The 22,929-nt window shown below is 44.5% G+C and overlaps 1 protein-coding gene across 2 annotated transcripts in view; it reads right to left on the minus strand.

Annotated features, from left to right (window-relative positions):
- The window catches only part of Wwp2 (WW domain containing E3 ubiquitin protein ligase 2), a 117,511-nt gene that overhangs the window by 47,423 nt on the left and 47,159 nt on the right, over positions 1-22,929 (minus strand). For both annotated transcript variants that reach the window (XM_075977391.1, XM_075977390.1), the window contains exon 7: positions 6,374-6,495. In XM_075977391.1, the coding sequence (XP_075833506.1) occupies positions 6,374-6,495 (122 nt within the window). The remainder of the gene's footprint in view (positions 1-6,373; positions 6,496-22,929) is intronic.

Raw genomic sequence — 22,929 nt, forward strand, 5'->3', positions numbered from 1 at the left:
AATAAATATTTATTTAACAAATAAGCATTCACTAAATCTAATAATTTTAAAAGATATTAGAACTATAATCACCTGATAACATTACCATTTAAAAAATGGGTATTCAAATATAATTGGGAGTGATCAATTATTTAGCTTTGGTTTGCTTACTGTGTGAGATGGAGTAGTGCCTATGTAGCTCAAGCTGACCTTGAACTATGATCCTCTTGCCTCAACCTCCTGAGTTCCTACTTTAGAAGGAATCTTTATATAGAAAAGTTGAAAAGTTTTTTCAACTTTACCCAATGTTCCCTAGTGCTATTCCTTAATATAACTATAACACATTTGACAAAACTAAAAAAAAGAATCTGTATAATACTATTAACTAAACTCTAGACTTTGTTCAAGAATCCAATCCAGGATCCCTCATTGCCTTTAGCAAGGACACTTTTATTAGCTCATTTGCAATCCCAACAGCCCATGCGGAAAATGTCATTCTCCCTTCAAAGACATGCAAGCTCCACGACTGCTCAGAGTGCTGTGCAATCAGCGAGCAGCAGAACTGACACTCAAATCCAGGGTACCATGAGGTGGAAATAATGGGGAAGAAGGAAAAGAAGATGGGAAGAAAAGTGGAGGACCAAGGGCAGGAGGGGAGGGGAGGTAGCAAGGCAGCTGAACAGCTACTGGTTTCTGCAACTACGAGTGTTTCACATGCTCTTCTGCGATGGTGGTTAACACTTCAACTTTACGAATCACATCCATTCAGGAACAGGAAACCTTTTAGCCAAGAAAAAGATCAGGAACTGGACATTCTTTTTCTTCATCCCAGGCAAGCCTGCCTAGCAACTGGCACGCTCCAAGTTCAGAGAGAAAAAGAGGGAGGGGCAAGGAAGGTAAAGAGAGAGATAGAGATCTTGTCTCAAAACAAAAGGTGAAGGGCAGCTGAGGAAGGCACTCTACAGTGACCTCTGACCTATACAGAAAGATGCACAAGTGCGCGCGCACACACATGTATATACCCACACATAAACACATAAAATCATAATACACACACAAGTACGTGCGCACACACATGTATATACCCACACATAAACACATAAAATCATAATACACACACAAGATTTTTTGTTTTAAATTAGGAGCTGGAGAGGACCTGAGTTGGCTCCCAGCACCCACAGCAGACACCTCTGGCACACAACCACACACAGACACAGGATTAAAAATAATAAAGACAGGTATGCGTGGTGGCACAGGCCTTTAATCCCAGCACTTGGCAGATAGGCAAGTGGATCTTTGTGGGTTTGAGGCCAGCCTGATCTACATATCAAGTTCCAGGCTAGTTAGAATTTCATAATATACCCTCTCTCTAAAACAAAACAATAACAATGAATCTTTATGCAAAAGGAAAAAATAAAGTTATATAATAATAAAGGGGAAAGGTGAACAAACCATACCTCCATGCCTGATTAGTGGTAAGATTAAAGTCTTAATCAGCTTAAGTAGACAACGCATGCCTCTAAAAATTGAAAGTCTAAAACTTGTTTTTGAAAAATTTATGAACTTTCAAAGAGGAAAAAGTAACAAGGCAGAGCTAGCCCTTTCAGAATTAAAGATATGCTATGCCAGGGCTGGAGAGATGGCTCAGGGGTTAAGAGTACTGGCACCTCTTCCAGATGACTCAGGTTCAATTCCCAGTAATCACACGGCTCACAACCATCTGTAACTCCAGTCCCAGGGCATCTGACTCCTGTCAGACAGTCACATGGTGACAAACTCATGCAGGCAAAGCACATACACACATGAAATAAAAAAATTAAAAATATTATCCCAATATTCAAAATAAGTGGGACTTACTCAAAACAAGAAAAAATCCTCACAGTATAAAAGACAGTAGGAAGTGCTCTGCTTGGAGGAGAAGCCACAGCGGAAGCTGCCTGACTGACACGGTGAGGACAGGGCTCCAATACAGAAGAAATTACTCTAGAGCTGGGCAGCTCAGAGACACAGTGTGTACACAGCATGCTTAAGGCCAGAAGTTCAATCCCCAGCATCAAAACAGCAATATAAAATTTAAAAAAATAGCAAGAATAAACCATGAGGTAGAACTTAACCTTGACAGCATAAAACCAAAACAGTATTTACAACTTTGTGAGAGCTTTATCAGCCTTGAACACATCAGCAATCCTCTTAAAAGGAAACTGATCTCATTTTTAAAAATTCACATCCATTGACCCAAGAATAACACTAAAGAAAAACTCCTGTGTATATAGGATCAGCTACTCATGGCCCCGCGGGATAGCCAGAGTCCAGGTATTCAAGGCCAGTGTACTCAACACAGCTAGAACTGCTTCTTAAAAAAATGTTTTTAGGTTTCCCCAGAACAAAGCTATGCAAAGAGGGACACGTGCCAGTGGAGGTGGTGCAGACTGTAGTCAGCCCTTTCAACCCTTTCACAGAGGCAGAAGGAGTTCAAGGCCAGCCTGGTGAACACAGTCTTTCAAGCTAGCTACTCTTGTCTCCAAAACAAAACAAAACAAAAGATAGAGGACTACATCAGAGTTAAGGAAGATGATGGATGGCTATTAACTACACTAGAATTTATTATTTTAATTTGAGTTTTTGAGATAGGGTCTCATAGTCCCAGCTTCCCTTGAGTTCAGTTTATGTGGGGATAGGGATTGAACCCAGAGCTCAGGCAAGCTAGGCAAGCACTCTACCAACTGCAGATAAGCTCCATTCCATTATGAAAGCCACTTTTCAGAAGGAAACAATGGGGCTGGAAAGAGGGAATGGATCAGTAGTTAGGAGTTCTGGGGTTTCCCCTAATGTCTTTTACACGCATAAATACAATCCACAGCCAACAGGAGACTGTTAAATTAATCCTGCTGTCTGTGAAAACTCCAATAGGAGGCACAGCTAGCTACTTTTTCAGAGGACCAGAGCTCAGTTCCCAGCATCCGCAGCAAGCTCACAATCACCAATAATTAACTCTGGATCCAGGGGACCTGACACTTTTTTCTGGCCTGCTTGGGAACTCCCACACATGTGTGCATACAGAAAAATGCACATGCCATTAATAAAAATAATCCTCTAAAAAGTAAACAAAAAGACCATACAGATAAATGGAAACATGGATTAAAAAAATAATGAAACAAAAACAAATATCTATGCCTCATCATTACATTATTCATACAGATAAAAGCTATGTGCTAGGTGCCATGCCTTATACTCTGTATAAATTTTATCTGGCTTATTCCTTATAACAACACGCAAGATACACACTCTGGCCCTAATTTTACAAAGAGGAAACAAAGCCCCAGCAAGTAAGTCACTGAGTGTTAAACATATACTATGTACAGGGAGCCTCGGTCCCACCAAGCCTGTATAACCACTGAGCACGGAAATCACATTAAAGGGAGCTGTAACAGATGAAAATTTTTGGTGAAGTTTTCAACAACAACAAAGAAATCAGACAGTCAATCCCTGTGCACACAGCCAATGATGTGCTATGCCGTCAGTCTACTTCTCAGCCCCAGCACTTTCAAAACTTAGAATCGTGGCATTCATAGAGACAGTCTTCCAGTTACTCTCATTTTACAAAAATGGGTATTGCACATTTGTGACGATGTGAAAAAGACAGCTGAGACTGGGCTCTGGTTTTGGCCCTAATGTCTTTTATAAGCATAAGTACGGTACACAGGCAATAGGGAGCTGTTAAATTAATCTTGCATGCCCGTGAAAATGACAGCAGGAGACACAACTCCTATAGTGCCATCCTGGAAGTGGTCCTCACAGACCTAACATGGAGGGATGGAGACATCCTCATACACATCCTACACTGCCAAGAGGTGTGTGGCGGGGGCTCTGTCTGCCCACCCTAGTAACAGTTCTAGCTCTCTCTTTTCATATAGTCCAGGCTGCCTGTAAGGTCAAGAAGAAATGTCATCATTGCAAAAAGGCAGAGGCAGAGGCCAAGGCCTTTGTGTTTTAGTAGGCAGGAGCTGCCCTTTGAAGCTGGGTTTTAGGAATGGTTTGGGCATTCAGACGTACTACTACCATAAAACATGCCCAAGGTTGTCTAGACTTAGACACATGTGGCTTTTAAAAGACATGGCTGGAACCTACCTCACAAACTAGAATACAATGTTCTAGAGATAAAAACCAGAAACAAAGGTACCTAAAACTAAATATAAAGCAAATAAAAGCCTACTGATATCCCAGAAGAGCTGAAGTTAAATGCTCATATTGCTCTTGCAGAGGACCTGGGTTCAATTCCCAGCAGTTATACCAGGAAGTTTACAATCACCTGTAACTCCACCTCCGGGGGGATCTGATGCCTCTGATCTCTGTGGGCGCCTGCACTCATGAATATACCCACACAAAGACAGAAGGATAAAGTGACTGGTCACTGCACCAGGAGACTGCCTCATGTGTCACCTGGATAGTGTATAAAAGGATTTCAGGGTGACATGGCTTGTGCCCAGCAGGGCTACTGCAAGCTTCTCTACGAACAAATGTTTGCTAAGAAGAGCATGTTTGCGGCTGCTCAGAGAGCTGCACGCAGCTCTATGGAACAGTCCATAGTCACTTGCTAGCCATCCCTTCATGCAGATGGGAAGGATGTGGTAGCTAGACCTGGAGCACTGGGTAGGTTGAAACAGCATCTGCTGGGACTTCACACCTGCAGTGACCTCATCCAAGAGGTTACAGGAAGCTGCTTAACTCATTTCTTTCAGGCATGTCCCCAAATCCAGGAAGTCAAGTCATGTCCCAGGCTTGTCACTTTACCCTACCATTCCTGTACACAGTGAGATACCAGGCAACATTCGCCACAGAGAGGCCCTGAAGCCCCACATGCTGCTTCCAAAGAACTGAAATCCATGACAGAGCACTTAACTAGAGTGCTACTCAGTCTGTCACACACAGGCCAATAATACTGTCACAACAACAAACATGCTACTGTGTCTTCACGTCACACCTCTGCAGTCCCAAACAGCATCTATAAAGGTCATTTCTGTGTCACTCTCGATTGGAATTACTCTCTCCTATCTTCAGTCCATGGAAGCAAACGTCCACATCCCTTCTACTGGCTCCAAACAAAAACAGACAAACAAATGACCTGTTGTCACTAAAGATTTAACAGTCCTCAGGAACTCCAGAAAATGAATGTCTGCCTGACACTGTCTCAATGAGACAGAAATAGGATGAAAATGATTCATTTACTTTGTAGCAGGCTTTTCCTTCCTGAGCACAGGGAAACAGTCAAATGCAGAAAAGTTCCTGGGTGTGGAAGGACCAAGAGTCTCTTCTCTTACGGTGTCGATGCTGGAATGGTGACAGCAGTACCTGGTGGGGACTTAACACTTGTCAGCATCTCGACCCCTGGGAATGCTGTCATCTTCTCCCCCTCAGCTTTTAGGGCAAACTCAGTCTTGTCTTTTTTCCTAGTTGATAAACTCCCTAAATAGGAAATTTCTTTTCTTCAGATATGTCAGGGATAAATAAGATACCTAAGGCTGAGGGTAGTAGCCCTCCCCTTTGATGCTAGCACTTGGGGGAGTAGTAGGCATATCACTATGAGTCTGAGGCTAGTTTGGTCTACACCAGGAGTTTCAGGACAGCCAGTGATACAAAATGAGACCCTGTCTCAAAAAACAACACAGCAGGACATGGTTCAGTGGTTAAGTGTTCTTAGAGAAGATTGGGGTTCAGATCTCAGCACCCACAGTGAGTGTCTCATAACTGCTGTAACTCCAGTTTGAGGGAATATGTCACCCCCTTCAGGACTCCAAGAGCACCTGTATGCACGTGGTACACATAGGAACCCCCAGTCATACATACACATAAAAGCTAAACTAAATAAATCTATTTTAAATTCACATAAAACCCAATGTTGATAAGAAAGTAATAAAAAGCATACTTTTAAAAATATTCTCCACAAAGAATATGTTATTTTTCATTTTTATTTTCTGAGACAGAATCTCATGTATCCCAGGCTGGCCTTGAACTTGTCATGTAGCCAAAGATAACTTTTAACTTCTGATCCTCCTACCTCTCTCTACCTCTCAAGGACTGGAATCCTAAACATGCATACTTAAGCCAGTTTTATAAGGTGCTGAAGACTGAACCCAGGTCTGCCTCATGCATGCTAGATAGATATTCTACCAAATGAGCTATATCCCCAGGCCCAAAGGAGTACTTTGGACATGCATGGGAACAGGGAGAATCATCCTGGCTGTCCAGAAGCCAGAGGTCAAAGCAGATGGGTCAATGGGATAAGTAATGGGCTCAATTCACACACTCCACTATATTCTGGCACAGCCCTGAGTGTACACAGGACAGGCAAGGACCTCCTTCTTAGTCCAGGCTAATGTTGGGTGTCATCACTCACCTGTGCCATTGGCTAAGCCACTGTTGCTGGGGTTCTTCACGGGTTGGCGGTGCCGGTTTCTAGCACCAGGGCTTTGGTCACTTGTTGCTGTTCTGGCTGAGCCACCTGAATGTCTGTGCGTTCTGGGGGTTGAGAGCAGAAAGCAGACCGACATAAGTCACTGTGAGAAAGGGAGCCGCTTCCCCGCTCCCGCTATTTGTTAGCAACAAGCCCTGTAGTCACTTCAGCTTTGCACTCAACAGCAGCTGGCGCCGAGCGGAGACCCAGGGAAGCTTCCTTCTTGGTAAAAGCCCAAAGGCAGCTTTGTGCAAACTTTTCCACTTGAAGTAAACAAATCTGGAGCAAATCACCCCACATCTGAAATAACTGGCAAAATATCCTGGGACCATCACATTATTTTTATTGGGCTTAAATGTTAGAAATAAACAAGAATCTCTGGACAGACAGAAGATGATCTATTTCTCCCATTAGGTAAAAGGAGCCCCCAAACTTATGCAAATCAATTTTCTCTATAGCTGGAAAGATAATTAAGCAGCATGAGCCAGTGCATATGATAGGACACCACACTAGAGATAAGGGCTCATCAGCTCTTCAAGCAAGTGAAAACCAACACAGAAATGTGACGTGGGATTCCTCTCTGTGTACTGCGAATATGCTTTATTCCCATTGGTTAATAAAGAAGTTGCTTTGGCCTATGACAGGGCAGAATAAAGCCAGGTGGAAAATCCAAACAGAGATATATAGAGAGTAGGCAGAGTCAGGGAGATGCCATGTAGCTTCCCAAAAAAGAAAGACTCCAGAAACTTACTGGTAGGCCACAGCCTTGTGGTGGTATACAGATTACTAGGATGGGTTAATTTAAGATATAAGAGCTGGCTAGAAAGACACCTAAGTTGTTGGCCAAACAGTGTTGTAATTAATATAGTTTCTGTGTAATTATTCAGGACTGGGCAGCCAGGAAATGAGTGAGATGTCTCCATTTACAAAAACGGAGAGATATAGCTGAAGGCGCAGTCTGACATTTTCTCAGAGCACAAAGCAGTGATGAAAAATGTGTTTTCAAGTTTCTTTTGTAGTGTTCCTCCACTCGACTCGGTGAAAACACCTAAGCCTCCCTGCCTTTGACTCGGCTCTTTCACCAGCAGACACTGGTATGCCACAGCTCACTATTTAATTTGCAATGACTAGATGGCTTAAACATCATCAAAAGACAAGCCTGGTTCTTCCCAGGCCCGGAACCAAAGGCTGAGAGAACAACTTAGACTACAGGGATGGGGCAGAATGACCGGCAACAAGAGAACTGAGTACTGTGACCCAGAGGAAGCACCACGGGAGCCGGGCATTATTTTAATGGCCATCGCACTTAGCGTGGCCACTCTGACTGAGAGCGGCTCTGTGACCTCCATTTACAGGTATGTAAATCAACAACAGGAAGTTCTACAGAGTGCATTCTCACACAGCCTCCTCCTCCTTGGCTGGAGGACATGGTGGAATGGATGGACCTTTGCTGACTTTCTCTGGAGCTACTTTCCCCCAGTTACTGGGAAAGTGGCAAGACTTGATCTCTAACGGAGTTCCTTGTTGGGAGGAACCCACCAGAGTCCCCTTGCTACTGAGAGCATCTCTCCAGCAGGTGGGACAGGCCTGCAGCACAACGAACAGTTGGTTTTGTGGGGTCAGAAACCATCCTACCACCTTCTTTCTCAGTAACAGATTCTTTAAAAACAAAAACAAAAACACGGTTTCTCTGTATAGCCCTGGCTGTCCTAGAGCTTGCTCTGTTCTGGCCTTGAACTCAGAGATTCACCTGCCTCTGCTGCCTGAGTGCTAGGATGTTTACCATGTGCCACCATGCCCAGCTTTCAGTAACAGATTCTGTGACAAGATGGACATAAGCCATAACACTAATGGTGATTATCTTGGGAGCTGGGAATAAGGATACTTTGTTTTTATTGTTTGTGTTCTTAGATTTTTCTAGTTTTCTTCTCTGCACTTGTACACTTCTGGTAGGAAAAAGAACCCATGAAAGTTTTTAGAAGAGAAGCAGCAGTTGTTCTTGGGATAGTGTGTGTGTGTGTGTGTGTGTGTGTGTGTGTGTGTGTGTGTGTGTGTGTGAACGAGGCATGGTAGCATACGTCAGTGAAGCCAGTACTCGGGAAGCTGAGTCAGGAGGATTGCTGAGGTTTTGAAGACGGCCTTGGTTAGACAGCAAGTACAACACCAAGGACTATAAAATGAGATTTTATCTTTAAAACGAAAAACTAGTAACGGTGACACACACTTTTGAGCCCAGCACTCAAGAGACAGAGGCAGGCAGATTTCTATGAATTCAAAGCCAGCCTGATCTACAAAGTGAGTTTCAGGCAAGCCAAGACTACCAAGCAAGACCTTGCCTCAAAAATAAAACAAAACAAACAAAATACAGTGAAAGTGAGGGAGAATGAGAGAGACCCCAGATCTAGCAGACTCTGGGTCCACACTACCTACAGATGGTGCAGCTGTTGAAAGCTGAGGGAGGGTTCGGTTTAGCTTTCCCATGCCATCTTATTTTTCCTTGCACTAATTTCATAAACCAAAGTTGTCAACCGTACCTCAGTCAAAGAAAAGGATTCCAAAACCCCTACTTTGTGGGAAGAAATACTACTCTGAAACCTTCACCACAGCCCCTCATCAAAAGCAGAAAGCAGACCCCAGCTCCAGAGGGAAAGGCAGCGTTCAGCTACTGCCCAGCACAGCTCGGGGCGATCAGCTACTGCCCAGCACGGCCCAGAGTATGCATGTGTTGAGGGCAGAGAGCTTGAGCGGTGAAACTGGTTAATAAAGGTTTATTCCAACCAAAAATCTCCTTATAAGGACAAAAACAGGCCTCCTAGGTTTGGAACCTACAGCTTTCGGGGTAGGGCCTCTGTCCCTCAGGGAGCAGAAGCAGAAACACAGGCTTTGACAAATCCTGTCTTCCAACTTCCTCCTTGTCACTCTGTAGAGCAGCTGGACGTGGACAGCAGGGTGGGGCTCACTGCTCTCCTGGCTCCTCCCCACCTCTCTTCCACGAAAGGCCATGTGGTCAGAGCTGAGAAGAAATACTTTCAGAAATGTTTGACCACTAATGATAGCAGCTTACCCTGAATGACAGGCTGGAGCAGGGCCTGGATTAGCCCATAAACCAGGGGCAGCTGGGAGCACTTTGCATGAATTGCTGCCTCCCTGCCAGGGGTGGGGGGATGGAGAGATGCCACCACCTCCCCCAGACATGAAACACACAGGCACTTGGGTGCTCTCTCTACCTCTTCTCTCTCTTTTTCCCTCCACCTTCCTCTCCCTTTTCTTACTCTTGTATTAACTTTAAAGTAAGACCTTCTCAAAGAAGACAAGGCCTCATTAATTGAGGGAAATCTCTTCAGCAGTTTCCTCTCCTGGCTTGCTCACTCAACCCTTAAAAGATGCGACTGTGTAGTGATTACAAACTGGCCCATTCGCTGAAACCACACACCACAGGCCAAAATAGCGCTAGGACAAACTCAAGGCAATGGGGAGGAGATGAGCTGTCCTCTGCCACAGACAGCCTGGCTTCAGTTCTGCCAATGACTTCAGCCTTGGGTTCATCCCCCTCCGCACTGTGGGGACAAGGAGGTTCTATGAAGCCCTTCAGGCAGTGAGGAGAGGGCTGAACCACCATGCCAGTTAGGCCAACTCCATAATGGTTTCAAGTTGCCTAGTTACGAAACTTAGCGCTGTTAGTCCTTCCTTGGACATTGGTAATGTCCTTACCTCAGTTCCTCCCTCAGAAACTGAAACCACCAAAGAACGCCAGTCAAGCCAAAGTTTAGGATTCTCTCCACACTCCTTGAAGTGGTTCTGAAGCAGAAGAGGTCTCAGGCAACAGCTCTTGGCTCTTCATCTCAATCCTGAAATTTTGTCTGCACCCTGACTACAACATCTTGAGTGCCTTGGGACATCCTGTCTCACCCTTCATGTTGCTCACTGAACTGTATTCAACCATTACTTCTGATGGCCAGTCCCTGTTCTGGAACAAAATAGTCCCTGATCCCCAAGAAGCTGACACCATGGCAAAATACAGTGACCTATAGTCTTGCACCAACACATGTGTATATCCATAATGCTATTGTGACAAACTGCTCTTCCAAAGACATTGTCAAAAATGAAAAGCTACTGGAGAGGTAGCTTGGTAATTAAGAGCACCAGCGGCTCCTCCAGAGGCCCCAGGTTTAATTCCCCAGTACTGACATGGTGGTTCACAACTGACTATGGCTCTAGTCCCTGGGGACCTGACAGCCTCTTTTGGCCTCCTTCGTTGGGCACCAGGCACACATATGGTACACAAACAGACATGCAGGCACGCGTACATACACATTAAATAAACAACTATTAACCAGATAAGAAATTCTTTGAAAAGAATGAAAAGATGGGCCGGCAAGCTAGCTCAGCAGATAAAGCACTTACTCTGCAAGCCTGATAACCTGAGCAGACTCCCCAGAACCCATGCAAAAGTGAAAGAGAGAACCAAGTTATCTTCTGACCTCCACACTTGAGACCCCAGCACACACATGCATACACGCACATGCACAGACACAAACATACAATAAATATTTTTTAAAGGAATTGTACTGGAGCGATAGCTCAGCAGTTAACAGCACTTGCTGCTCTTCCAGAGGAGCCGAGTTCGGTTCCTAGTACTATCAGTCTGCTCACAAATGTCTCTAACTCCAGCTCCAGGAGCTCTGATGCCTCTGGCCTCCACCAGCACCTGCACTCATTATATACACAGCCACATGTAAAATACACACCTCACATAATTGAAAAATAAGTCTCAAACATTAAATTAAGCTAGGCAGTGGTGGCACACACCTTAGTCCCAGCACTTGGGAGGGAGAGGCAGGCAGACCTCTGTGAGTTTGAGGCCAGTCTAGACTACAAAGCAACTTCTATGACAGCCAGGGCTATCCAGAGAAACCCTGTCTCAATAACAAAACAAAACTAAACTAAAAAACCAACAAAAACCACCCACTAAATTAGAAAAGATAGTCCACAGACTGCAAATACAGAACTACAAAAGGATTTCTCTATAGAACACATAAAGTCTCAAACTCAACAATAAGCTAACCCAATATTTTAAAACAAAAAAGGTGTGAGCAGATCCCTCATTAAAGACCTGCAGACAATAATGAGCGCCAGCATGGTAACCAGCATCCTGAGTTCTGAGGAGATGCGAACTAAAACTACAACAAGCTATTTTTGTTGTTCCGTGGTGGTTTGTGCTTTATGTTTTTATTTTGAGACAGAGTCTTACTTTGTAGATCAGGCTAACCTCAAACACAAAGATCAACTGCTTCTGCCTCCCAAGTACTTGGATTAAAGACATTCCCAGCTTACTTTATAACTTAAAAATCCTAATAATAATAATTTGTATATTTCAGCCACTGCAGAACTACCTCGCTTACTGAGAAGAAATAAAAGTATGCACACATCTTAGAGGGCTGGTAACTTGCAGTGAGAGAATACCACACATTTATATAGACAGCCTTGATAGGATTGTGACTTAGGCAAAGCCCAAGACCAACAAACATCCCTGTGTTAGTCGGTGTGGAGACTCCTGAAAGCCCAGTGTCGGCTGAACTGCAGATGCCAAGCACACAGCTCATCTTAGGAAGAGACCCAAAGTTGGTTGACCTCAGGTCTGCCCATTGGTGCAGGAAAGAGAAGTTTAAGGAGCTAACAACTGATGGCTTTCCTCCAACTTAACAGAACGTGCACAGACACTAAAACGTCCTAATAAATGTGTCAAATCTGTGTGATCAGAATCAATCCTTGTCTGAGAGCACTAGAATCAAAAGGGTACCTGCTCACCATACTGTCCTCACCTCAGACTCTTAGCTGGCCATTGTCTTTTAATAGCAGCATGGGAAAAAAATTAAATGGAGCTGGCCCAGTTTCCAGTAAGACAGAATCAGCAAGAAATGGGCACTTAAAATAGAAGTAGAGAAGAAACAGAAGGAAGGGAGGGACGGAGGGAGGGATGGAGCGGGGAGGGAGGCAATCCGTGATGGGGAAACAAGCATCCCCGCCATACTAAGAGGCAGGCCTACTCATATTCTTCTCAAAGCTCCTCACCCAAGCACAGATTTAAAAAAAGAAGAAGGAAATGGAGGTGAAGGGAGAGGTGAACGGAGAACGGCACAATTACAGCTAAAATGAGCCCATCTGAGTCATTCCCAGAGTAATTTATGGCTCCATTCTACACCCCATTCTAAGCTGCCAGCCTCAGAAATGACTGGGAAGGTAGAGAGCACAGCACGGCCAAGTTCATTCTAAACTACAGTGAGACAAATGCCTGACTTCTGCTCAACTGGAGGGGATGCAATCCTCTCAATGAGTGCTACTTTCTTGGACAAAGTTCATCCTAGGAGAGAATTAATTGTCCCACATTAATGATCAGCAAACTCTAACACTGTCAAACTTGCGAGGCAGATCAAGTTTAGTGAGGAAGTATGTAACCGACTCAGCACAGCAGTGGAAGACACAGCAGGACTCCCGGGACAGGCACAGCAGACTGTTGAGCCTGTAGAACCTGTACTGCAAGGGCACAGGATACTCCTACAGGAACAGTTCTGTGCACCATCAACCTCCACTAACACAGAAGAGGAAACTGCAGGGGGCTGGCCTGCAAGGAGGGTAGGAAGGAACACCAATGTGTCTATCCAATCCCCCATTCTTCCTACTGAAGTGGGTGTATCTCAACCCGGCCTCCTACTGCCTTCCAGGCTGACAGCTCTAATCCTGAACTGACCACTGACCAGGCCCTAGTATTGCACTCTATCCAAGGGGTTCTATCTCCACAGATTCAACAAGCTGAGGATCAAAAAGAACTGGGGGTATGGGAGTGGCAGCTGTACTGAAATGCAGATAGACTTTATTTTCTGGCATTATTCCCTAAATCATGTACATGGTCTTTAATGGGTATGTGTAGAAGGTAGAGGGGAAGACTTAGGTCGGTTACATACCAAATGCTACACCACTTTACCTGTGTGGTTTGAGTGTCCATGGATCCTAGAGTCTACGGAGGATCAGGAAACCTGGGGACACTGTGTTCTTTCTAAATGTTCTGACATGACAAGTCATCAAGGTAGATGTGTAGCAGGAGGGAGAGAGGGAAGGAAATGTTCAGAGGACATTCCTCCAGCTGCTGCTGTGCCCGCCTACACCCTCATCACATCCTGTTCTCACCACTGTGGTACTCTCATGTTCAAGCTTGTATTTGTTTTCTTGACTGTTAAGTTTAACATCTGTCTTCGATAAGGTCCATGAGAGGTCCATATCTGTTTTGTTGGCACTGCATACCCAAGCATCTAATCTGACTTGGTAGGAGGCGTATAAGAATAGCTGAATGAATGAGAACAGCAGGGGACTGGTCCAGAAACATTCTCAGGCCTGTAACCTGCATACTTGTAGACATTAGCGAATATTGAAATTTACCTATAAGGCAGATTGAGGTGTGAAGATCACTGAGACCAGGGGTCAGATGCTAGTAAAACTCCAGTGCACATGGGGAGGAGGAAGCTTTTATACCTAAGGCCTAAAATGTCACATTGCCACAAAGGTCTCCCTAAAGAGTATGTGAAATGGTTTAGTATCATAACTTACCTCATCTGACTCCTACTGTGCCCACATCAACTCCATACCCTGGTGTGGTGTGGCAGTTTTTTCTAACAGTCATTTTCAAGCAAAGACTAGCACATGATCAAAAAACAAGAACCGAGAAACTTACTATGGGAGGCCCAATTTCTAAAACGACCTCTGCTCTCCTCTCAAAGATCCCTTACCCTGATGCCTAAAACCCATGAGTGTAGCATCACCCACTGCAAGTGAACTACAGCAGAAGCAGAGACAGGTTCACATCTTTCCACAGTGCCAGCCATGTCAGTCCTGCCAACTGTATTTCACCAATTCTTGATTTCACTCGATACTGTAGCCATTCACGACTGCAAGCAATTTTATTCCAATCTTTTTTTTAAAGATTTGTTTATTTACTATGTATACAGTATTCTGCCTGCACTTATGCCTGCAGGCCTGAAGAGGGCACCAGATCTCATTATAGATGGTTGTGAGCCACCATGTGGCTGCTGGGAATTGAACTCAGGACCTTTGAAAAAGCAGGCAGTGCTCTTAACCACTGAGCCATATTTCCAGCCGCCAATCTTAATTATAAATATTAACTCTCCAATCACATATCACGTTTTCACAGCTCTCTCTCTCTCTCTCTGTCTCTCTCTCTCTGTCTCTGTGTGTGTATGTGTGTGTGTGTTAGCTACATATGATTAGGAAAGGCCTCGTGAGGGAGACTACAGGGTTCAAGAGAGATCCACTGAAGGCTGAGAGATGCCAAGGACACAATGGAAAGCTCCGTAGGGAGACTAGATAAGAGGTTTCGAAGCACAGGTTGGGAGGCAGGCAGTCTGAAGTGGGTTGTGTCAGAGCAGAAGAAACAGCAACTGATCTGTGTCGAGGCGGAGCCCCTTCACGGTGTCATTTTCCTGAAGAGGCTCACAGCAAGCACTCAGTTGACATGAAATCAGCCAGCATAGATAAGGAGGTAGCATGCTACCTAGCTCTCTGACTAACTTTGATATTGATAGTGCTAATAGTTTGTGTAAGTTATCTGTCTTTGTCTCACAAGTAGTAATTGTTTCTTGTTTTTTATACAAACATGATGTAGAGCCATTCCACCTTAGCTTTTGGACTCAATATTGAGCAACCTCTTCTCTTATAAAAAAAAGAAACTCAAAGCCCCATCTCCGAGCAAAGTGCTTTCTCTAGCAAGCGGCAGAAGAGAAAATCAGAGAGTCAGAGATCCTGAGAGCTGACATGTCATTCCTGGCATAAGGACAGGAGCCAAGTGGGAGACCTCAAAGGTACCACTTCTCAGACATACAGCTGGGTAGTAACACCAGCACAATCCTTGCACAGCGTCCCATCTCACCCTCTTCCTTTAGGGCATCTCTCTGGAATCCCCTGCCCCTCACCACGGGACAGCAGGGCAGGAACTGCATCCTTTGTGGGGCACAGGCTTTCAAGGTCCAAAAGGCACTCGAGAATTTGGACAACTACGTATGAGATTTGGCTGTTCTTTACACATTCTTTCCTGAAACCAGCCTTGGCTCATGGCCACTCATCTCTGAGTCTAGGGTCAGTCTTAAAAGTTGTGGGGTTCTGAAAAGAATAGTTCATGGGAACAGTTCAATATGGAAAGATCAAGCACAGGAGAAAGGCAGCAGATGAAACAGGAGAGGGTAGGCTGGGAGATCCCCACATGCGTGAAAAGGAGTCAGACTGGGAAAGGACCAGCTCCCCTCCACCCATGCTCCTGAACCATGCCCTCACACCTCAGAGCCGGGGGCACAGGAATGTAAACCAGTAGGCAAGACCCACCCTGAAGTCCTGGCAAACGAAGCCCAGAAACACAAAGGCTCTTTGAGTTCAGCAAACCCTGAGTGAGCTGCTGCTACGTGCAGCAAGGCACTACCCCAGGCTCCAGAGGGACAGAGACGAATGAGGTGTGCACTGCCCTGATGTGGCGCTCAGTCTAGAGTCTCAGTTCACTCTCTCCGCATATCTCCTCCTGTAAGAAAACCAACAAACTACGGAAGAAGAAGGAATTCCTTTGACTCTCTAGTTCAATTCTCTAAGAATAAAGGAAACTATTATGATTTAATTGAAAATAAAACTTGCGGGGGGAGAGCTGGGACTAATGCAGTGGAAGTGTGCTTAGGCACACTCCACCAAGGGCGCAGTCTGAGTTCAGCACACAAACAAGAAGTTTTAAAAACAAAAATGGCAAAGACCTTTAATGGGCCAGTGAAATGTACAGGCATCTGCTGCCATGCCCAAGGGCCTGAGCTCAATCTCCAGAATCCATGTTGTTGGAAGGAGAGAACTGACTCCGGCAAGTTGTCTGACCGCCATACTCACACCATGTACACACATACAGACACACACATTTATACACATGAACACACACATATATACATATACACATACTATACACATACACATGGATGGAAAACCATTTTAAAAGAGAAACAAAATAATAATAATAACAAGTATTAGTACCACATCCTACTTTGGATCTTCACTGATTTCTCTTTTTCCCTTTGTTATTAAAATATGTCTCCTTCAAAGGCCATTTGCAAGCACACAAAGTATATCCAATGCACAGAAATGCTACAAGTCTTCAAAAAGCCAAACAGAAAATACGCACACAGGGAGTACACAGGGCAATTCTGTGATATCTAGTTATCAAGCGATGAGTGAGCCAGAAACATCTTCGACTCACTGAGATTCTTTTTTGTTTGTTTATTTGGGAGGCTTCTTTTAAGAAAGTTCTCTTTTCTTTTTGAAATAGGTTCTCACTACAAGAGCCAGACTGGCTTCGAGTCCACAATCCTCCTGTTTGGACTCCCTAATGGCTAGGATTACTGGGGCCCTCCCTCACGCTCCTGCACTCACGTTGGGCCGACCATTCAGGGAAAGTAACAGGCAGACAGACAGAAATTATGAGGCACAAGGATGGAAACAAGTCCAAAAATACCAAGGATCATATGAAGTATAAACAGTCCATGGTCTTCAAAGCTACAAATGGTCACATCGATTTCTTGTTTTAAAACCAGTGGACCCTTTGAAAAGGTTGACCTTAACTGGATGGGGGCATAAAGGTCAAGTCGGGTCTGTGAGATAGCTCTGGAAGTCAAGAGGCTTGCTGTCTTATCCAAGGGCCTCAGTTTGATCCCTGGACCCTACATGGTGGAACAGGAAACCAAGCATGTGACACACACAATAAATAAATGTTTAAAAAACAAGAACAACAACAACAAACCCAGCTTTTTAAAAAATAAAATAAAACAATGCCAAGTGGATCAAAAAGCAGCTGGAGGTAGACAGCTTCACTAACATTAAACTAGATTAGGAAGAGGAGAAACGGCTCAGCAGTTAAGAGCACTGCAGATCTTGGTTCAGTTCCCAGCACACACATCAGGTAGCATATACTACCTCTAAATCCAGTAGCAGGAGAGCCAAGGCTCTGGGTTCCACAGGCATCTGCACCCTTGTGGTACATATGAGCTCATGCAGGCACACACATACCATAAATAAAAACATAATTTTAGAAGACATTTCAAATTAAGGAACAATTTATATACAATACAATTTATCCTTTTTACAGGCATCATTTGATGAGTGGTAACTAATGTGACCTGACCACCACCGCAACCCAGACATGGAGCATTTCCACTGCCCCCAAATTTCTTTCCCCTGGGTCCCTAGCCACGGCTGACTAGATTTATCTCCGTCATGTGGCCTTTTCTCAAGTGGTATGCAAGTGAAATCATAAAAAATGAAACAGTTTGTGTTTGGCTTGTTATGTTTAACATACTATTTTTAAATGAGTTTCTCCCAAGGTGTCATCATCTTTAAATATGTATATGGCTGTTGGTGCTACAAGTGTGTCTGTGTATCGGCAAGAAGAGAGCATCACATTCCCTGGAACTGGAGGGGCAGACAGTTGTGGACCGACTGCTCAAGCCAAATAACTTTTAGGAGAGAAAGTATTAAAGAGAAAGAAGCAGCTGGGGATGGAGCTCAGTGGTAGAGCTTGCCCAGCATGTCAGAGGGCCTGGGCTTCATCCCCACAGGCACACACCTACCCACCAACAGACAGACACACAACTCCCACACTCTCCCCAGCTCACACTTCAATGTTCAGTCCCTAAGCCCTAAGCCTCCTCAGATCTGAACTCAAAGGTCACCTTCCCACGATGCCTCTCTTCAACGGCCTATTTTAAATCTGTCCTCCACTTGAACTTTTGAGGAGAGACAAGATGACAAGGTCTTGCTAGGTACTCACAAAGGCCTTGCCCTCCCAGGCACTGCAGTTGTAGGCATATGCTACCACAGTATTTAAAATAATAAAGTTCAATGAAATTAGAAGAAAAAAAAAACAAATGCTCCGAGATTCCCTTAGAATCTGAGGCAGGTGTAGCATCGACAGGATGCTGGAGGCAGATGCCAGAGTGAGGCAAATTAGTAAAAAAATAGAAAGTAAAGATGGGAGGCACAGGAATACTGAAACCAGTATCTCTGCTAAATTTCTAATAAGGGTGCATGACTTCATGAAACTGTAAAGCAGTACAAATTCTAGGTTTTAGTTCTATAGCTATCTTTATCTACTACAAAATGGAAAAAGTCCCAAATATAGAACTGCTTTAGCATTTGAAAGGAGTCACTCTATGTAGGCTAGTAAGTTGGTCATCACAAAGACAGTCACTAAGCCAAACCCCAAATTACCACCTCCTCCATTACCCATTAATGCTTCGCAGGGAGCCTTGCAGCCAACAGAGCGCCGGAGGACAAGTCTGACCTCACCACAGCACAGCACAGCTACCGACACAGCTGCCTGAACGGGTGCTCTTCTTCCCGTGCTCGTCTGCCCAGGGCATTTGCTGTCAATTCTGCTCTCATCTTTCCACGCGTGCCAAGCTGCCCACGTCTGGACTAAAGAGCCCTTCCTCCGAGACCTGTGCTCTTTTCACTGGCTTCTCTATAGACCTCCCCTTTTCATCACAAATTCTAGATCTGAGAAGTCCTAGAATATCAGTCCTGCATTCTAAATTGTGGTCACCTTTATATTGTCCATGCCCAAGAATACAGCGTTTGGGGCTAGAAAGGTGGCTCAGCAGTTAAGAGCACTGGCTGCTCTCCCAAAAGAACCAGTTTCAATGCCCAGCACCCACATGGCAGCTCACAACTGTCTATAACTTCAGTTCCAGAGAATCTAACACCCTCACACAGACATATATGCAAGCAAAACATCAAAGCTCACAAAATAAAAAAAACAAATAAAAATTATATAAAAAAAAGAAAAAAGAATAGTGTTTGAGTTTGTGTCTCTAAAGTTTGGCTTCTGTTCCTCTTCCTCCTTTCAGAAAGATGATGTTTCCCAAAGTCACGTAGCACTACTGTTCAGGGAGCCTGCCCAGCACCAAAGCCAGCACTGCAGGGGATTTGGCACACACCCCTCTCTCTGAAGTTCCTTTTCTCCGTGGATGACACCACAATTCAAGAGCCTAAGACTCCTCTCTATTCCTCTTTGTCTTCCAATCTCCTCCATGACTATACCTCCTACGTAACTTGAAGCATCTTTTCTGTCATCTCTATACTTCCACTGCTCAGGCCCAGTCCTCATTTAATTCTTTTTGGTTTCAAGACAGGGTTTCTCTGTAGCTTTGGAGCCTGTCCTAGAACTAGCTCTTATAGACAAGGCTGGCCTTGAACTCACAGAGATCAGCCTGCCTCTGCCTCCTGAGTGCTGGGATTAAAGGCGCGCGCCACCATTGGCTGGCTCCTCATTTAATTCTTTAAAAATAAAAAATTCTCTTGCTTCTTGGGGCTAGGAGTTGTGGCTGTGGCAGGTATGTGCCAGAGAGATAAACGAAAACTGAGGCCCACACAGATTCCAGACAAGAAGCAGTTGAAATGGTGGTGTCCAAATGGTTTAAGTTTCTTTTTCAGTTAGAGTTGCATGTCTTCATATGGAAGCTTGCATGTCTAGACTGTGGAGACTAAAAGTCTTAAGAGTCAGCAAGGCAATGGTAGCTTGTCTACAGAGCAAGTTCCAAGACAGCCAGAGCTACATAGAGAAACAAAAACAACAAAACAAAATCCCAAATCATAAAACAAAAAGGTAAAATGTAAATTTCTACAAGGAAGGGAAATCATCTCAATGGCTTTTGATTTGAGTCTTAAATGTCCTATGCCAGACATTTTCTTGTAGCTCCCTCCCCAGGGACTGGAAGACTCCCAGCCTCCCTTCTGGGGAAGTTCTGGTATAATATAGGCTGCGTCATTGAGAAGCCGATTAACTACAGCTTTGTTCATAGTTAGCAAAATTTAGGATTTACTAAAGCATACTTCAGTTAGCCTGTAGATAAATACAACGTGTTGAATCCAAACAACAATGGAATACTATTCAATATTCAACAGAAATTAACTGTATTCTATGTCAATAAAATTAATATGAAAAAGCTCCACAGTGAACATAATTCTAGAAAAGGAAAACAACCTGAAGACACTTAGAAGAACAGTGCCAGGGTCAGGGAGTGCAGAGGCTCCTCTGCACGAGCCTGTAACAGGGGCTATACACCATGAATTTGTCAAAGCCCACAGAATGAACACCACCAAGCCAGAGCCCTAGTATAAACAATGGCTCTGAGAGACAATGTGTCACCTAGGCTCCTCTCTAACCAAGGCTGATTATGGGCTAGGGAAGCACAAGAAAACTGCTGTGCTGCTGCTATCTTAGGCTTTCACAGAAACAAAACAGACAAAAGCAGGTGGCAGCTGGACTGAGGCTGCTAAAGCGATCATCCCCATTAGGGGACATGTCAGCATGACCAAAGGATTCCTGTCCCCCAGTAAGCCAAGCTCTCTTATTTTCCCTGCCTTTGTCCATGCAGAAGACTCTACGTGTAGGGTCACCCTGACCGCCATTTCACTGGGTCAGCAAACTCCTTCAGAGTATCTTTAAATGCCTCACTCTTGCCTGTGGACACACCAGCACCATGGGTGTGTTGGTGTGTATCCTCTAGCACTTGGGTGTGTACACACCAGCACCATGGGTGTGTACACACTAGCACTTGGGCGTGTACACACTATGGGTACCTAGTGTCCTCCTGCCCCAGAGTCCTTACTATCAAACGCTGTGTCTTTCCACCTTTTTGTTGCCATGACTACTGTGAGCCTGGCTTTCAGTGTGTTCACTGCAGATGGCAGGCTTCCTTACTCTTGTATCTACTCAGCTTTCTGAATAGGAATGCACCACCTATTCCTTGGCTCCTTTCCTACAGTGAAAATGCCAAACAGCTAGCTATGAAATAAACAGACACAAAAAAGTAAATGTACAATAATGTCACTTTTATTAGTAGATAATAAGTACATCAATACGCATATTTAGATGGTACTAATCTCCATAATTACTTTTTAAAAATGCCCCAGATGCTGCCCATAGTCTCACCTGCTCGGGAGACAGCCTGTAGGTTCCCTGGAATCATGGACTGTGCCTGCTGCCATTGAATGATGAAATGGGTTTACATGTATTCCTTTCTCCCAGCAGCACTAATGAGATTACAGGAATATTTTAAGGGAGCAGAAAGGTGCTAAACTCCATTCAGGCCAACAGCGTAACATCTCCAAGTCAGCTTTGATCAGCGCCATGGAAGAAGGGGTGGCAGTAGCCAGCAATGACTGAATGAGTGGCTCAGAGCCCGAAGGCTCAGGTCCCAGAGTCCCTCTCTCCCTGTCAGCTTTGCTTCCCCATTCTCCCCTGGCCGTCCCAGGGCTTCCCAGCAGACTCACACCCGCCTAAGTTTATTTGTCTTTCTTTTCTGGGATCTGCTGTCTGCAGACACAGCCCATGAGCTATTCAGAGCTCACTGGAGACTTTGGGCTGTGCAGGCTTCCCAGAATACAGTTCTTTTCAATGTTCGGGGGTGGGGTGTTATTAATGCCAAGGCAAGGGAGCTAATAAATCTAAGATGCTTTCGTCATAGCAGAAAAAAAAAAAGAGGTGTCACAGAGGGAGACAGAAAACCATTACAAGGAGGTCCTAAAATGGTCCCAGTAAGAACGTCACTGGGGAGGAACACATCCAAAAGCAGATTTGAACTAACATGAGTTGGAAGGACCTAGGGAAAGTCAAGGCCTTCAGATCTCCATCCCTCACACACACATGTACATATAAAGTGCTGGAAGTATAGTTGGATGCTAGCATGCTTGCCTGACATGCTCAAAGCTCTGGGTTCAGCTCCCAGTATCAGAAAACATTCACATTCACTACTTTCAAAGCCAACAAACATACATATAATAAAGGACAACAAACTGAGCCCACATATCCAGCTTCTTAACCAAGATGCCTTGTAAAGACCTAGTAATGAAAAGCTCCACCAGGCTTGATGACACAGGTCTGCAATCCCAATTATTTGGGAGGCTGAGTCTAGTCCCAGCTACAAGAGTGAGTTGAAGGTCAACCTAGACAACTTAGTGAGACTCTATCTCAAAAAATAAAATGAAATGAAAAAAGATGGTGGGAGTACATATAGATCAATAGCAGAGCACCTGCCTAGAATACATAAAACATTCAATACAATCCCTAACGCTGGAGGGGAAAACAACAACTTTATGAAGCTAAAAGGAAATAAAAGCACATTTCTTTTAGGTTTCATTTTCTCATCTGTGGAAGCTTCATAGCGATTCCAACAAAGCCAGCACTTCACATTAGATGGCCTAACGAGGCTGGGCAGGGAAGGGAGAGTGCCCCACATGGACAGTACCACTGGCTAGATTTCCTCCGCCATCACTCACCTCACACACACAGAGAAAAAGAAAAAAGAAGATCACAGGTGACCAAGAAACAGCAAACCACAAAGGAAATCCAGACACTCTTGGCTTTCCAACTTCAGCCTGAAATTTCACAACCATTTCTAATCTACAGG

Source organism: Microtus pennsylvanicus, chromosome 6 (genome assembly GCF_037038515.1).
Source record: "Microtus pennsylvanicus isolate mMicPen1 chromosome 6, mMicPen1.hap1, whole genome shotgun sequence".
Classification (NCBI taxonomy): domain Eukaryota; kingdom Metazoa; phylum Chordata; class Mammalia; order Rodentia; family Cricetidae; genus Microtus; species Microtus pennsylvanicus.